This window comes from Miscanthus floridulus, chromosome 11 (assembly GCF_019320115.1).
Source record: "Miscanthus floridulus cultivar M001 chromosome 11, ASM1932011v1, whole genome shotgun sequence".
NCBI classification, from domain to species: Eukaryota; Viridiplantae; Streptophyta; class Magnoliopsida; order Poales; family Poaceae; genus Miscanthus; species Miscanthus floridulus.
This window is the reverse complement of record NC_089590.1, coordinates 95,753,688-95,771,052: the sequence shown is the minus strand read 5'-3', so window position 1 is coordinate 95,771,052 and position 17,365 is coordinate 95,753,688. Positions and strand designations below refer to the sequence as shown.

The window sequence follows — 17,365 nt, the reverse complement described above, 5'->3', positions numbered from 1 at the left end:
GGCCCGGGCACGGGCCAGGCACGGCTCGCAACTTCTCGGGCCGGTACGGCACGTCGTGCCTGCGGGTCGTGCCAGCACGGGCCTCGTGCCTGGCATTCGGCCCAAGCACGGGCCTGCGGGCTGATTTTCGGGCCGTGCCAGCCCGACGAAAATATCGGGCCGTGCTAGCCCACAGCCCGCAATTCGGTAAACACACCAGCAAATTCAGCCATAACTTCAGTTTTCAAATTTGGAATCAAATTTCACAGAAACACATAAAGGATAAGAAATCACAGATTCACAATCACAACTCACAAATCACAAGTTCACAACTAGACCGGATTCAAAGATAACAATTAACAACTAGATCATTGACCAGTCACAAGTCACAAGTCACAAGCATGAAGTATCTTAACAGATTCACAACTCATAATCACAAAATAACAATGCACAAACAAGACCTAAAAAGATAATTGAGCTGTATGTAATGCCGCCTCATTAAAAACCTTTCTAGGTAAAACTCACCCTTGTGAGAAACCCTAGAAAGAAAAAAGAGTGCAGCACAGCTCTTATAATGATAAGTTCAAAGTTCAGATACAAATGTCACTCTCAGTTTCATCTCAACTCTCATCTCTCATCTCAATCTCAAGTTCTCAACTCACTCTCATCGCTCATCTCTCATCTCTCATCTCTCAACTCTCTCAGAACAGAGAACACTAAGTACCAGCAGAAGTAGATGCAGAAGCCACTGATGTACCAGCCGAAGGAGCCCCAGATGTAATCTGAATTTCTTCATCAAGATATAAATACTCGAAGTAGCTTGCCAACTCTTGGTTGTCTGTTGAATGCTGCAGTCTTCGTTCTCCCAACTCCCAATCCTTGATGCAAGCAAGCATCTCCACATGTTCTGACAACAAGCATCGGCGCCGCTCTTCAAGTATCCTTCCTGTCAAGCTGAAGCATGATTCTGAAGACACAGTAGACACTGGAACAGACATTATATCTTTTGCCATTATAGATAAAATAGGAAATGTTAGTTTGTGGTCACGCCACCAGAGAAGCAAATCAAAGTCATTTTCATATGCAGTGACATTGTCACTGTCCAGGTAAGCTGTGAGCTCACAACCAACAGATACAGCAGATGAAGTTGGGGTAGGGGATGGACCAATAACACCAGAGGCTCCAGGGCCTCCAAATATTCTTCCCCAAGCCTGTTTTCTCTTACCCGTTTGGCCTGTAGGATGTGCAGCCCTTCTATTCTTAGCTGCACCAAACTTGCTGTCATACTTGGCAAACAACTTATAAAGTTCAGTTTTAACAGAAGCATAATATGAACTGTAATCAACACCAATGTTTTCTTTTAGAATTATCAGGACATTAAACAGACCTCTCATCTTAGCTCTTGGATCAAGAATGAAAGCAAATGAATACAGCAGAGGTATATTTTCTCAGTATTTAAGAAATTTTAGTTTCATCGGATACACAACAGCTATCAGATTTTGATCCTTTTCACTTTCATGCAAATGAGCAGAAATCTCAAGCAGATGATGCAAAACAAGAGGGCTAGTTGGATAGTACACACCAGAAAGAACAACCGTTGATTCATAAAATACTTCCAGGAATTCCAATACCTTTGCAGCTATATGCCAATGCCTTGGAGTTAACAATTCAGCCCCAAAATTAGCATTAATGAACACAGAAAAAACTTCCTTATATGGCAGCAGGTGTTTAAGCATAAGGTATGTAGCATTCCATCTAACATCCATATCCAAACCAAACTTCCTAGGTCTTAAACCTTGAGCATTGCAGTAGTTCTTAAACATGGCAATTCTATGATTAGAAGAATTCAAGAAGTTAATAGCAGTTCTAAAATCTTCTATGTAAGGTTTGAACCTCTTTAAACCAGATTTAACAATCAAATTTATGATATGACAAGCACAACATTGATGAACAAGGTGATAAGTTCTTTTATTAGGATCAGAAGGTGTAGGGGCTAGATCAGAACCTAAGTATCCTACAAACAAAGGTGTCAAAGTTTCCACTCCTTTTGCATTAGAAGAAGCATTATCTAGAGTAACAGAAAAGATCTTGTCAATCAAACCAAATTCCTCAATCATAGAACCAATTTTTTCAGCAATGTTCTAACCAGTACGCTTCACCTCAATAAATCTCAACCCAATTACCTTTTTGTGTAGCTCCCAGTCAGCACTCACAAAATGAGCAGCTACACTGATGTAGTCCTCCTTAGCATTACCAGACCAAATGTCAGATGTCAAACCAACAGATGAAGCACCACGCAAAATATGATTCTTAAGCATATTATGACGTTCAGTGAATAACTTACTTAGGTCTCTAGTGGTGGCTTGCCGGGAGACCCTAGTAAAAATAGGGTTATGAGCACGTTGAATGTACTCCTCCCATGCATCAGTGTCACCAATACCTAAGGGAAGATCAAGCCTAGCAATCAAGCGACACAACTCCTGTCTAGCTACATCAGGTTTATAGTCCCAGTTGTGCAAACCATCAGGATTAAGCGCAAGCCTAGACTGAACAGCAGCACGTCGATTAGTTTTTTCCATCCATGATTTCTGGTGCCTCTTCAAGTGCCCAGTTTCAGAAATAGATCTAGCAGACAAAGTAGCCTTACACATTTTGCAAACAGCTTTGGTGCAAATTCTACTGCCGTTCACATCCTCATAAATCTCATCAAAGTCAGCCCAGACAGGAGATTTGCGCTTACCAACTCTGGTTGCATTACCAGAAACAGATGGAACCGAGCTGTTGGTGTTGGAGCGAGTCCCAGCCGTCGTCGCCCCTTCACCACCGCCACCGTCCAGATCGATCGGAGCCTGGCTGGCTCCGAGATCGACACCGAACAAGGCAGCTGCGTCCTCTCGAAGGTCATCGTCGTCCTTGCCCTCAAGGGCCATGCCCGGTAGGACGACATCGTCATCCGCCATGGTAGTGACCGCTCCGGCCCTGTTCCTCGACGGTGTGGGTGGCCATCGAGCTCGCTCTACGTCGCAGCTAGAAGAGGAAGCATCGACTACCGACATGCAGATCAAGAAACACATTAGATGACAGAATCAGATCAAGAAAGAAGATGCTAGGGTTAGGGTTAGGGTTAGGGTTGGGGTTAGGGTTTACCTGCGCAACTGGAGCTCGGTGCTGGAGAAGACGATGACCCTCGTAGAGAAGACGACAGACCGTTAGCAAGGACGGTGAGCGGCGGAGGAGGGATGACACTGATAGGAACACGAACTCACATATCACCAAGAGGGGAAGGGAGAGGGGAGAGGAAGAAGATCAGGGAGGAGAAGGGAAAGGTTGGCCGGCGGCAGAAGGTAGATCAAGGTCACCGGAGTCAATGAGGTTGGACACCGAGGAGACGATGGCACGATGAAGGCGAGGCGAAGACGAGAGCGGTGTGGGCGCTGCGCGATGGGTCAGCGGGTGGAGTCGAAATGTCGAATGGATTAGCCGATTAGGGTTGTGAGGAGAGGGGGCGGCCGTCACCCGTCGGCGTGTCCCTTATATATGAAGGGAGGGGCTGACCGACCGAGCGTGGGTCGTGGGCTGATGATGGGCTGCCTGCCTCGGGCCATTGTCGGGCCTCCCTCCATTTCTCGTGCCGGGCCGTGCTAGCCCACGGGCTTGGGGGTCAGCCCAAGCATGGCCTGAGTAGCGGGCCGGGCCAGCCCAGGCCCGAGTTTCATCGGGTCGTGCCGGGTTCGTATCGGGCTTTTTTTTCCGTGCTTCGTGTCGTGCCGTCGTGCCTCGTGCTGCATGGCCAAGTATACTAGCATACGAATTTATATATAAATTAGTGTGAGCTCAGACCCTTAGCAAGTGTTTGGTTTGTGGGACGATGAGGAGGAATAAGACGGACAAATGAGCACAGGGCGATAGCGGTTCATGAGGGAAATATTCCCCTTACTGCCCTAATATAGGGGACCACTCCCGTTCCACAAAAATGAGGAAACAACTTCGTCACCTTTTCGATCCCCCTCTAGAGTCCATCTTCTTCACCGGTCAACAATCGCACGAGTGTGAAGACAAGTGGCAACCGTCGGCTCGAGTTATACAGGCAACGCGAGGATGCATGCCTTGCCGGTACAGGGATGGACGGGCCACAACTTGAGGTGGACAGGCGCACGAGGAGGCCACGAAGGAGGCCCGCGGGGAGGACTAGCAGCACAATGAGGGCACAATGAGGGTAGGTGGTAAGGGAGACATAGGCCGGCTTTGCTGGGAGGTGCGCTCAAGCAATGGTACCGGTAGCGAGAGAGGTATGGTCAAGCTGTGTCCACGAACCATGGGGAGATGATTAGGCGCGCTCCGTAAAAATGGTTAAAAGGAAGACGAGTTAGTGCAAGATAATGTAGGGATTCCTAGAAACCCAGGGTAGCATACTAGCATGCAATCGCCAAACGTGGTAGTTGTGATGGAATTCAGTGGGAACCTACTTGTACTAATATAGTGCCCATGCTAACGCCACGGTAACATTCAAACATGCAAATTAAAACAACCAAAAGACACAGTTTGCTACATAAGATTTAGCATTTACAACTTAGCAAGTTACCACTTACCACTCAACATCCACGATGCAAATAAACATATGATCGAAAATTCCTTTATAGTGAAAATTGACAAATTTCTTCAAAGACCCAAAAAAAAGATCATACCTTGTTGTAGACAAAAAAATGTTTCATAAACTACCAAAAGAAGATGTATATTTTAGTAATCAAGCAAAATTGAAAAACGGCTAGGAACACTAATGACTACAAATCAGTGCAAACACATGTGTCACACTGCAATCTTATACATTCAGAAGATCAACAGCAGCTCAACGCAATCTAAGTGGGCCACAGATTTGTATATCCCAATTAAAATTTCTAGAAGACACTGAACTGTTGCCGGTCCATACATGTATCAAATGCGCTTCACTGATCTTCCATTCATACAAGTGAAAATCACACATCGATACATCTCTGATACCTAACCCCACACACATAATCTTATCAAAGCTCCTAGTCATATTCAGTTGTTGCAAGAAAACTCCCAACCTATAAAAGAACAATAGAGTTATTACATGAGCATCAATGATTAGGCCATGTCTTAGTTATTACATCAGATCAGAGGCATATATTTAAATATTTATAGGCATCTCCCTTCTAAGAGATAAACTTAAGCCCAACAGATTGCCAGTTACACTGTAAGTTTTCGAAAGTGAGGATGTGATGCCAGTACTTTCTTGCATTCTAGCAAGAGAAACCAGTGAGCTATGTGTGTTCTCATCATAAGTAGCATACATGTACAACTGGAAAATATTCGGACACATTGAGGCAAAAGGCAAAAAAGATTGATGAAATTCTATTTCACGGGTACGTTATGCATCATCGCCCAAAGGCACCTCTTGCCCATTTGTCCCACAGATTGCCTAAAATTAATAGGTCAGTTCATCTCTAGAACACTTTGTCTCACAGATTGATACCCAGTACAGAGAGCTCCTACTCTGTGTGGGGTCTGAGGAAGGGTGTTAGTGACAAGCCTTATCCTCGCCTGTGCAATGCGAGGAGACCGCGACTCGAACCCAGGACCTTTCGGTCGCAGGCGGTAAGACTCTACTGCTTGCACCAGGCCCACCCTTCGTCTCACAGATTGATAGATTCTAGAATATTGGATCAGATCATCAGAGGCAAATAACACAAACTGATGTATTTCTGATGAAAAAAAACAATCTTACCAACAGACCACAGTACCTTCCTAAAATGCATGGTGGCCTAACTAAATCAGAGGCAAGGTTCTCCTTTGGAACATTGACAGACAGAACATATTTCGTATGTCCTGGCTGAATGGCAGTTAACTTCATCTATCCCAAGTATCGTATAATCCATCTGACAAGGCTAGCTCCATAAATAAATCTCAAGAAATCCAAAAGATTCCATAAAATTTAATTGTATATAAAGAATCCACAAAGAAGTATTAAATAAATTTGGGCTTAATAATTAAAAGCAAAACGACCCCACATCTAATAAAATCAATTAAAAGGGTCAAACCCACTCAATACTGAATTCCTCTAATCATCTGACCTTGAGCAAAAGGTTTGCAGCTTTGTTATTGCAGTAAGAAATAGTTAAATTAAATTTGACTATGGATAGGGACATTTTCTTGTCATAAAACCATAGCTGCGCTCTGACCAACGCTGGTGCTTGTGCTGTGAGTGCTCATCTCAGTTCTTCCTCCCTTCTTCTACCTCTAGCCATAGTGTGTGGTCGACAACGCCGATGAGCGGTCGGCTCACCCGTGTGGAAGATCTAGGGGCCAACAAGTGGTATCAGAGCCGTACAAGTGCCGTCGCCGGACTAACCGCTGGCGATGACGGACGGTTTGGAGATGGACGACAGCAGCGGTGCTGCTGGGGCTGCCCAGCCACAACAGGAGGTCATTGTGTGCATGGTACGGGAGGTCAGCGGCACTAGTTGACCGACGCTGACTCGCACCAACTATGGCGAGTGGGCAGTGACCATAAAGGTCAAGCTCAGAGTCCGACGGCTCTGGAATGCTATTGACAAGGGCACCGACAACGAAGAAGATGACATATCAGCGTTGGAGGCTATCCTCGTTGCTATGCCAGCAGAGTATAGAGAGCCGTTGGGGGCGAAGAACTCTGCTAAGTAGGCGTGGGAGGCCATTGCAGCGATGCGCATCGGCTCCGAACGCACAAAGAATGTGATGGCCCAGCTGTTGAAGCAGGAGTACGCCACCCTCAAGTTCAAGGATGGTGAATCGGTGGAGGACTTCTCCCTCCACCTGCAGTCGCTCATCAGCAAGTTGAGGAGCCACGGCATCACCATCGATGAAGAAGAGGCGGTCTCCAAGTACCTCCACTCCATGCCGGTGAAGTACATCCAGATCGCTCTCTCTATAGAGACGATGCTAGACTTGTCCACCCTCACAATTGAGGATGTGACATGACATCTGCGAGCGGTGGACGAGCGCATGGAGTAGGTCACAACAACGACGGACAGCGGCAAGCTGCTGCTAACAGAGGAGGAGTGGGCTGCCCGGATGAAGAAGTCCGGGGAAACCTCCTCCAACCACGGTGGTAATGGCAAGCGCTACGGCAAGGCTTCTTCGGAGAAGAAGAAGAAGAAGGTCGACCCCAACACCTGCCGGCGTTGCGGAAAGACAGGCCATTGGGTAAAGGAGTGCCCAAATCGCAAGCAGGAGAAGAAGGCTGAGGCTCATTTAGCACAGGCTGATGAGGATGATGAGGCCACTCTCTTGATGGAGACGTTCTGTGCACTGCATGACGTTGAGGCCAAGGAGAAGGGAGAGGTGATGGCGGTGAAAGGGCACGGCAAGGCTCTGAAGGCTGTCAACCTCGATGAATCGCACGCCCAAGTCCACTTCGAAAGTATGGGCGGTGAACAGGAGCAGCAGTGGTACCCGGACTCCGGCGCCAGCAACCACATGACGGGCTCTAAGGAAGCCTTCTCCGAGCTCAACGGCAATGTGACTGGCATGGTGAAGTTCGATAACGGCTCAAGGGTGACGATCCGAGGGCGCGGCACCATCATCTTCAGGTGCCAGAACGGCAAGCACCACGTGCTAATGGATGTATATTACATCCCGCAGCTGCGTTCAAGTATCATCAGCATTGGCCAGCTGGATGAGCGCGGTAGCGAGCTACTGATCAAGGACGGCGTCCTCAGGATTAGGGACCGGGAGCAGCAGCTTCTTGCCAAGGTGAGGAGATCCCGGAAATGGCTGTACTTGCTCAACTTAAAGGTGGAGCAGCCGGTGTGCCTAGCATCACGGCACATCGAGGAGCCGTGGATGTGGCATGCCTGGTTCGGCCATCTCAACTTCGATGCGCTCGGTCGGCTGGAGAAGATGGTCCGAGGGCCACTCCACATCAAGCATGCAGACGAGCTATGTGATAGCTGCCTAGCCGGGAAGCAGAGGAGGCTACCGGTCCCAAAGGCGGCCAAGTATCGCGCGGCGAACGTTCTCGAGCTCGTCCACAGCGATCTCTATGGGCCAATGACGCCAGCCACAAACGGTGGTTAGCAAAACTTCCTCCTGCTCGTGGATGATTACAGACGCTATATGTGGCTGCAACTCCTGACGAGCAACGAGAAGGCGGCGGAGGCGATCAAGAAGTTCAAGGAGCGCGCGGAGGCAGAGAGCGGCTAGAAGCTACGCGTGCTGCGGACTGATCGTCGCGGCGAATTCACTTCGGTGGAGTTCGCTGCGTACTGCGCGGATCAGGGTGTGGTACGACACCACACCGCGCCGTACTTGCCACAACAAAATGGCATGGTGGAGCGGCTGAACCAGACGGTGGTCGGCATGGCTCGATCCATGATGAAGGCCAAGAGCATGCCGTCAAGGTTCTGGGTGAGGCAGTGACCACGATGGTGTTCATCCTCAACGGCATGCCCATCAAGGCCCTAAAGGGCAAGACATTGTTCGAAGCTTGGTATGGCCGCAAGCCTAGTGTGTCCTTCCTCCGTACATTCGGCTGCATCGGCCATGTCAGGAAGACGAAGCCGGTCCTCACCAAGCTGGAGGACAGGAGCACATCGATGGTGCTCCTAGGCTACGAGGAAGGTACCAAGGCATAACGGTTCTATGACCCACACGGAGGCAAGGTGGTTGTCTCGCGTGACATCATGTTTGATGAGAAGGCAGCCTAGGACTGGGACAGTCCAGGCACGGGAGAAGCTGGCGGCTTCACCAGCACCTTCGTCGTCGAGCACTTGGTCATCCACGGTGGTGGAGACGCTGGAGAGGAGGTGCCGACCACTCCAGCATTAGAGCCGAGCACTCCGGGAGAGGTGTCGAGCGGTCCTGCAGTGGTGTCGACCACTCCAGGACGGGTGCCGAACGCTCCCGTAGCGGAGCCGAGAGGTCTTACAGTGGTGCCGACCACTTCAAGACTGGTGCCGAGCACTCCGAGAGGGGTGTCGACCACTCTAGGAGTGGTGACGAGCGATCCAGGAGTAGTGCGAGCACTATAGCTAGGGTACTGTGCACTCTAGGTGTTGTGCCGATCACTCCGGTGGAACAGATGACTCCATCAACGTCGATCAAGTTTGCCTCACCTCCAAGCGACATCACTGAGTTCGTGGATGCCTTCTATGATGGTGAGGAGGTGCGGTTCCGTAGGCTGGACGACATCGTCGGCGGCACAGGATCCTCAGGCCTGGCGGGTCGGCTGCTCAATGACGCAGAGCTGCTTCTTGTCAATGCAGAGGAACCACCCACGTTTGCGCTGGCCGAGCGCGATGCAAATTGGCGATGAGCGATGCTGGAGGAGATGAAGGCGATAGAGAAAAAAGAGACTTGGGAGCTCGTCGATCCACCTCCAGGATGCCGTCCGATCGGCCTGAAGTGGGTGTATAAGGTTAAGCGGGACGAGCGTGGCGCCATTATCAAGCACAAGGCACGCCTCGTCGCCCGAGGCATTGTCCAGCGTGAGGGCATCGACTTTGAGGAAGTCTTTGCGTCGGTAGCGCGCATGGAGTCTATCCGACTACTGCTAGCTTTGGCAGCAGCGAAGGACTGGCGCGTCCATCATCTAAACGTAAAATCAGCCTTCCTCAACGGTGAGCTAGCAAAGACGGTCTTCATCAGGCAATCTCTGTGTTTCGTCGTCAAGGGAGCGGAGCACAGGGTGCTCCGACTGCGCAAGGCGCTCTACGGGTTGCGGCAGGTCCCGCGAGCGTGGAACGCCAAGCTTGACGCCACGCTGAGCGAGCTTAGGTTCACGCGGTGCACAACCGAGCACGTGCTCTATACGCGGCTACGGGGAAGGAGGCGCTCTACACACGTGTATGTGGATGACTTGATCATCACCGGCGCCCGTGTGGAGGACATCAACAGCTTCAAGTGCGAGATGGCGGCTCGTTTTCGAATGAGCGATCTCGGCGTACTCTCCTACTACCTCGACATCAAGGTGAGACAGGGGAAGGAGGTGCTCAAGTTCGGTCAGAGCGCGTACGCCTCAAAGCTATTGGAGCGGAGCGGCATGGCTGAGTGCAAGCCGTGCGTGACTCCGATGGAGAAGCGGCTAAAGCTGACAAAGGCCAGTACCGCGGCGAAGGTAGATGCAACACTCTACCGGAGCATCGGCGGCGGTCTGCGCTACCTAGTCGACACGAGGCGGGATATTGCGTTCGTCGTGGGCTACCTCAGCCACTTGATGGAGGATCCCCGAGATGATCACTGGGCTACGGTAAAGCGACGGTTGCGCTACGTCAAGGGGACAGTGGATCAGGTGATCGTCTTTCCAAGACCGGCGGAAGTGGGCTGCAGCTCACTGTGTTCAGCAATGCAGACATGGCGGGGGACATCGACGGACGGCAGAGCACCTCTGGCGTGCTCGTCTTTCTCGGGTCGGCTCCAATCTTATGGCTGTCGCTGAAATAGAAGGTGGTGCGCTGTTCACGTGCAAGGCAGAGGACGTGGCGACGGCCACAGCGGCGTGCCAAGCTGTGCAGCTGCGCTGACTGCTGGGCGAGCTGACTAGTGTGGAAGCTCACCACCAGCACTGTTGGTGGACAACCAGCCCGCCATCGCCCTCGTGAAGAATCCTGTTCTCCACGACCGAAGCAAGCACATCGATGTCAAGTTCCACTTCCTCAGGGACTGTGTCGATGGTGGGTAGATCGTCATCGAGTTCGTCGAAACTGGTCGGCAGCTCGCGGACGTCCTCAACAATCCGCTCGGCCGTCTTCGGTTCATGGAGCTGAAGAAGATGATCGGGTCTGCTGTCACATCTAGTCACTATATCAGCATGGCATCATGGCATGTCTGTGCATTAGGATTAGATGTGTAGAGTTGTATATATAGCTTCGCACTGCAACTCAGTAAAGTGAACGAGTTTAGTTTTGTCATCTCCTCTGTAGAGCTCTAGCCAACGCTGATGCTTGTGCTGTGGGTGCTCGGCTCTGTTCTTCCTCCTTTCTTCTACCTCTAGCCAAAGTGTGTGATCGGCAACGCCGGTGAGCGATCGGATCACTCGTGTGGAAGATACCGGGGCCAATAGATGTAACTCCAGTGAAATCGTAGCTGCGCTGCGTCCGCTGCTTCTCCCCTGATAAAACTCCAGGAGTATCCACGAAGGTTACATGCTCTAATAACTTCACAAAGAAACCGGTAATGTTAATTTCTCCCACAACAAGAGCACAACAAGGTGGATGTAGATATTCAGTGCAAGATAAGGATCATACTGGATGTGGCATCTGAGAACATTCAAATATTGATAAAAGGGAAATTTTGCTGCAGGACACCGCTAAAATGCATAATATGCTGATGGACACCGCCAGAACAAGAATTTGTCCAGAGACACCGCAAATTCGTGGTTCTTTGCCCAGACACACCGCACCGATTATTTTAATCATTTCTCAGATCCGCGGAGAGTGAAGGTGGGTGAAATGACTTTTTTGCCCTCGTCTTCCACCTCCGGTGGGTCCCTGATTTTTGCTATAACACATCGCCGCCGCCTTTTCTTCTCCGGCGAGGTCTCGTCCTGCTCCCCAGCACCAGCGAGCCCGCCGCCATCTCGTGCAGCGTCGTTGACTCGTCGCCACCTAGGCATCTCGTGGTGGGCCGAGACTTCAACAGGTCCATCTTCCTTCTCACTCCATGGCCATGGAAGCCATGGAAGAGCTGCTGCTCACGCGCGTGGGAGGGAGGGGCTCCGGCCGGGCTCGCTGGCCAGCCGGCCGGCAGCACGGCAAGGCTGAGCGGCGGCGCTAGGCCGAGCACGGCGTGGGGGGTCCGGCGCGGGCTCGCTGGCAGGACGACGGTGGGGTCGGGGCGGCGACAGCGCGTGCTGCGCGTGACGGCGGGAGGGCCTCGGCTGGAGGGGAGCAGCAGCCAGCCGGCAGCATGGTAGGTTGGAGCGGCGGCGCTGGCCGCGCACTGCTTGCTGGCCCGTGTGGGCTCGCTGGCAGGACGGTGGCGGGGTCGGGCTGGCGGCGGCACGTGCTGCGCGCGAGGGCGGGAGGCCAGCGTCGGGTCAACTTGACCAAGCATGCCGTGTTGGCGGCGACGTGGTGTGGCACGGCTTGATGGCGGATGAGGAAAGGCTGGAGATGGCCGGAGCAGAGAGGAAGGCGACGCCGTCCATGGAGTCTGCGGATGCCGCTCTCGGAGACGAGATGCCTAGGTGGCGGCGAGTCAACGGCGCTGCACGAGGTGGCGGCGGGCTCACCGGTGCTGGGGAGCAGGACGAGACCTCGCCGGAGAAAAAAAGACGGTAGCGATGTGTTACAGCAAAAATCAATGACCAGCCGGAGGTTGAAGACAAGGGCAAAAGAGTCATTTCACCCTTCTTCTCTCTCCGCAAATCTGAGAAATGATTAAAATAATCGGTGCGGTGTGTCGGGGCAAAGAACCACGAATTTACGGTGTCTTTGGACAAATTCTCGTTCTGGCGGTGCCCATCAGCATATTATGTATTTTTGCGGTGTCCTACAGCAAAATTTCCCTCGATAAAAATGCTGTTCCGAAAGATGACAGGCCACTGTATGGCATGTCAGCTTGAACGGCAATGGTGTTTCCAGGAATGCATCTTTCATCCGGTCCAGACTGCGGTGGTGGAAGCAGGTATCATAAGAATGACAGGATGCATGGAGAAGATACATACTGATTACTGAATGATTCAAAGGATGATAGGAGTCCAAGAGAACTTACAGTGATGACAACAAATCTGTCTGTTGTAGGTTCTGGTCCAATATGAGAACCTGCACAAGTATTATTGCATATATTGATAAAATTTATTCAAAGAAATGATGTGATACAAGAACAATGGGTAATCCATCTTGCTCACCTGGATAACTTGTCTTTAGTAAATGCTTTATGAATGTTGTTTTCCCGGTGGAGTATTGACCCAACAGCATGACCATTGGCTTTGCATCAAAATCACTGCTATCTGTTCGAGGAAAAAGGTCACTGCTAGTCTACAAATATGATATCTTATTAAAGAAGTATGATGCAGAAACCTCTATAAATTGTAGAACAGAACAAATATCACATATTATTTTTACAATATGACACTTTTACTAAAGTTGTAGAAATGAGCAATGAATAATTTACAAATGCTTTTAACAAGCTGTTAAAAAAAATACTATGGGCCTAAAGGGACAGCAGCCTGACTAAGCTCAATCCACAGCAGGGAGCTTGACCAAGCCTAGCCGGCCCAATAAGGCCCAATGTGTGTTCAGTGAAGGCAGAGTATCAGAGGAATTCAAAAAAAAAAAAAAAAGCTGTTAAAAAAATCAATAACATGATAGAGATACATTGCTGTGCAGAAAGATTCTATCCTTTGGCATTACACATACCAAGAGAGTTCATGTGTTTTTTGAATTATTAGGATCTTATTAAAATTTTACCATGGACTATGTCTCTGGGTTTATAAGATCTAAAGAGCAAGGGAGACACAATACTTGACAACAGATGTACCTTTGCTGTACAACTGTAGAGAAAATAGAGGGGTGATGATTACCAGCAAGGGAGACACAAAGTCATGGAACTGGTAGGTTTTTTCCAAAGGCCTCAACTTCTCAATGTATGATTTCTTTAGCCCATCGATGATCGAAGTGACTGATTTCAAAGGAATCTGTAAAAATAAGATGTACTCATTAAGAACATTGTAAAATTAACTTCGAGTAATACGTTAGCACGCATCTAGTTATTGGTGCACCTTCTTTGCTGACTTGGAGTTGAACCAGCTGGCAGGTATCGGTGATTCTGATGGATGACATGCTGCATAATGCGCAAGCATATCAGTCAGGTTTCAGAAACTCAACAGACAAAAGCGTTAGCTCTTCCATTAGGTTTGAAGGTAACAGCACGTACCAACAATAGCAGACTCGCCCTTACTCCCAGAGTTCTTTTCTTCGAGAATCATAAAGGAAAAACAGAGGAGAGATAACTAAGGTTGTATGCTATTCTGCATTTTGATTCAAGCTAAGGAAAAGATACCGTGACATACTAGTTTTTTAGCCAGACCTTCCATTGTGGGGGGCTGCAACCTCTCGAGATCTGAAGTAGATGAAAACATTCAGCGGTTTTTTTTTTCGTCAAACAAATATCTTTACCAATTAAATCTCCTTTGAATGTGCTTTACCTGCACTTGAAAGGGTGTCATGACTGATTTCATTCCCTGCTTGTGCGAGAGAAACCAGCTGCACATTGGTATCCGGTTTAATGTACAAAAAGGAAAAAAAAAACAAGCCCATATACGCAGAGATCAGACTGAAGAAGAACCTGTATCAGTGTATAGTTTACAAACCTGCATGGCAGTCATAAACTCGTAGAATCCAAGATATCCCTGCCGTTTGGAATCAGCGATCGCCCAAACCTGAAGATGCAAAAGAAACATTTTGGTGACATCTGACATCGGTTTGAAAAAGAAGCATTTTGATCTTTTGGAGACTGAGAATCCAATCCAAGAGAAAAAAAATGGAGAAAACATGTGCTAGCACTACGTATGAAAACTAGCTGTAATCTTGCTAAAGAGTAAAGTTCATGGCCGGTCCTTAAACCTGCAGGGGTGTGTCGTTCTGGTCCTCAACCTATATTTGGATCTCATATTCATCCAAACGAGTATGGATCTGCACCCGCATGCAAAGATAATACTTGATTGCTTGAAATAAAACAATAGCGGGGTTATAAGCAAAATTGCCCAAACACATAAATTACACAAATATTTACATGCATGCATTATCACTTGTTCCTGCATATAATGCGAGAAATGACGTTTGCCAATGCATGCATGCATTATCGCAGATCGTTTCTGGTTAGAACGAACACGTTGACTCACCTGCTTCAGCTCGGGCTTGGAGAGATTGGACATGGCGAAGAACCTAAGCTCATCGTTCCCCGTCAGGCGGCCATCTCCGTCTTTGATCCGTTCGCGTAGCAGCACCGGCGCAATCAAAATAAAATTCAGTAACATCCATTCATCCGCGAGATGGAAAAGGATGAGTCGCCGTGGAAGCAAACCTTCGTCGGCGAGGGCGAACCACTGAAGGTAGGTGGTGCTCTGCTCCTTGAGCCTCCACTTCTTGGGCGACGAGTCCGGCCCCATCTCTCTCCCGGCCCGTTCACCTCCCTCCCTGCCGGAGTCCGGGGAGGAGACGAGGAGAGGGAGGACGACGGGGAGGGGCAGGCAACTCGCGCCTCGAGGAATGCCACCACCGCAGAAGCGCGCGCGGGCAGCGTCTTCCCGCGGGTTAACGTACGGGGATCGGCGCCTCCAGCCCGCGGCAAACGCGGCGCCTCCCATCGACCCCGCGTGGCGCCTTGACCCGGCAGCCACGCTCTCGTCCTGGGCCTCCATAGCTCGCCCGACTTTTGAAAGATTGGCCCAAGGAAATCCGGCCCGGGCGGGCAGGATCGGCCCAAAACAGTCCCTGTACCCGGTTCCCGCGCAGCCGCTCGCGCCGCCACGCCCCACGCGGATGGCGCGCGCGCGAGACCCGGGCCTCATTTAGACGATGAAAAAATTTCAATCCGATGAATAGTACCACTTTTGTCTTATTTGATAAATATTGTCCAATCGTGGACCAACTAGGCTCAAAAGATTCATCTCGTGATTTCCAACTAAACTGTGTAATTAGTTATTTTTTTTACCTACATTTAATACTCTATACAAGCGGCTAAAAATTGATGTGATAGAGAGAGTGAAAAAACAATTTTGGTGGCATCTAAACAAGGGCCCGGTCCCGCGGGCGCGTTTGGGGAGGCGGAGCCCGCGGGGCTCGCCTCGGCCTCACCCACCACGAGCCGCAGGATCTCGCGTCGCGTCGGGTCGCATCAAAAGGCGGTGCCCTGCGCGTCTGGGGCGGCGGGACTTGCGAGTGCGTGCGTGACCAAGACCACGCGGCGCCGTCCCTCTGGCCCCGCGCCCCGCGCGTGGGTGGGAGCCGGCGGGCGGCCCTGAACTCGCGCCGATCTGCGGGGCCGCCATCGTCCGCGTCTCGGATGGCGATGGGTCAGCGGGCAGGCAGGCAGGCATCGTATCGGCCGGCCTATCGGGTGAGGTGTGTGGCCACGGTGCCCGCCGCCAGGCGCCAGTTGCAGGCAACTGGACTCGGAGTCGGGGCCACGGCAGGCGGCTGCGGAGCGCAGACTGCATTGCGCCGTCATCGCGAGGGTTCCTAAATACCTAGCTAGTGTAAGAGAATTCTATTATGAAAGATCAAATAGCTAGCGATTTTTAAACAGCTAGTCAACTACGATCTCTTACGAACAACTCTTTCACGGCTTAAATAGCTCTCCTCTACGATGTTCTTTTTTTATTATTTCTAAGTCTAATCTAGCTGGTTATTTGAAAGTTGTCATTAAGAATGTCCTGAGGCCGGTCTCAATGACAGTTTTATAGAAGTTTCATTTCTATTTAATGATATAACACCTCAGCAAAACTAATGAGTTGGCAAGGTATCGATGAAGACAGACCAGAATAGAGTTTCATGCGGATGGAACCCAGTCGGCACCGTTACCCAGGCAATGAAATCCGATGAAACGCCCACTGAGCACGGAGAGTTTCATTCCAACGCGCTCGGGCGGATTTCCTGCGAAGCGCGAGATTCTCCTTCCCGGCGCCGCCCCCCGCCTCCCTGGTTCACGCCAAATCTTTCCCTCCCCAATCCTATACTCACGCCTCCTTCCATGCCGGCTGCTGCTTGTGGGCGTCGTGTTCCACGGCCACCGGCTGCTGCGCTGCCTCAGCCAGGATTCCCCTTCCCAATTGAAGGATTTTGGTCCAGATCTGGCGGCAGTGGTGGTGCAGTCCACTCCCTACAAGAACAATCAGCGAATATGTGGTAAGCTCATCTTCGCATCAAGTTCTGTTGTCGTCTCCTCTCCTATTAGATGGTAGTACAGATGATGTGTATGAGCGCTAGCTGGTTGGGAGCATCGTTCGTTTCAGTGATGGTTGCTGCTGCTGGCCTGCTGGCCTATAAAGCCAGTAAATTGTTAGGGGAGTGTCGATGTCAAGCCAGGATGCAGAGTTGGAGAAAATCACCATTGTCATGATTTAGGTGCCCTTATTCCTTAATGTTTAAGGGCCCTTTTGGAACGCAGGAATTTCACAGGAATTCCATAGGAATTTCATAGGATTCAGTTTATTTTTCGCAGAAAAAACGCAGGAACGGGAAAAGAATCCCGCGTTCCAAAGGGGGCCTAAGAAGTGAACCGAAAGAGATGCTATCTGAATTTTTTTTTTCTGAAATGAAAATCTATCTGCATTTGCCTGAATGTTATCTGCATTTGCATTCATATGACCTTACCAGTGCACTGAAACTGAAAGTATGTCAAGCTGCATTTGCATTCATTTGATGGTATATGTCACTGAACTGAA

General features: G+C 50.0%; 2 protein-coding genes across 7 annotated transcripts; both read right to left on the bottom strand.

Moving 5' to 3' along the window:
* Window positions 1–695: 695 nt before the first annotated feature.
* Window positions 696–2,909, bottom strand: LOC136492493 (zinc finger BED domain-containing protein RICESLEEPER 2-like). The gene is made up of 3 exons (XM_066488493.1): window positions 2,163–2,909; window positions 1,462–1,874; window positions 696–1,380 (listed from the first exon to the last, which is right to left on the bottom strand). Exons 1-3 carry the CDS (start codon window positions 2,907–2,909, stop codon window positions 696–698), a joined length of 1,845 nt encoding a protein of 614 aa, XP_066344590.1.
* Window positions 2,910–4,759: 1,850 nt separating this feature from the next.
* LOC136494049 (EH domain-containing protein 1-like) lies at window positions 4,760–15,289 on the bottom strand. 6 transcript variants are annotated; one of them, XM_066490185.1, is made up of 11 exons: window positions 15,004–15,289; window positions 14,822–14,901; window positions 14,291–14,359; window positions 14,126–14,183; window positions 13,991–14,040; window positions 13,855–13,930; window positions 13,700–13,761; window positions 13,502–13,615; window positions 12,827–12,928; window positions 12,691–12,740; window positions 4,760–5,045 (listed from the first exon to the last, which is right to left on the bottom strand). In XM_066490185.1, the coding sequence occupies exons 1-9, from the start codon at window positions 15,284–15,286 to the stop codon at window positions 12,854–12,856; spliced, it is 867 nt and encodes a 288-aa protein (XP_066346282.1). In that variant the 5' UTR covers window positions 15,287–15,289; the 3' UTR covers window positions 4,760–5,045; window positions 12,691–12,740; window positions 12,827–12,853. The 6 variants fall into 6 exon arrangements, with proteins under 6 accessions (XP_066346282.1, XP_066346285.1, XP_066346286.1 ...); XM_066490188.1 differs by having other exon boundaries at window positions 13,855–13,888; XM_066490189.1 differs by having other exon boundaries at window positions 13,855–13,893; window positions 14,008–14,040.
* Between the last annotated feature and the right edge of the window lie 2,076 nt (window positions 15,290–17,365).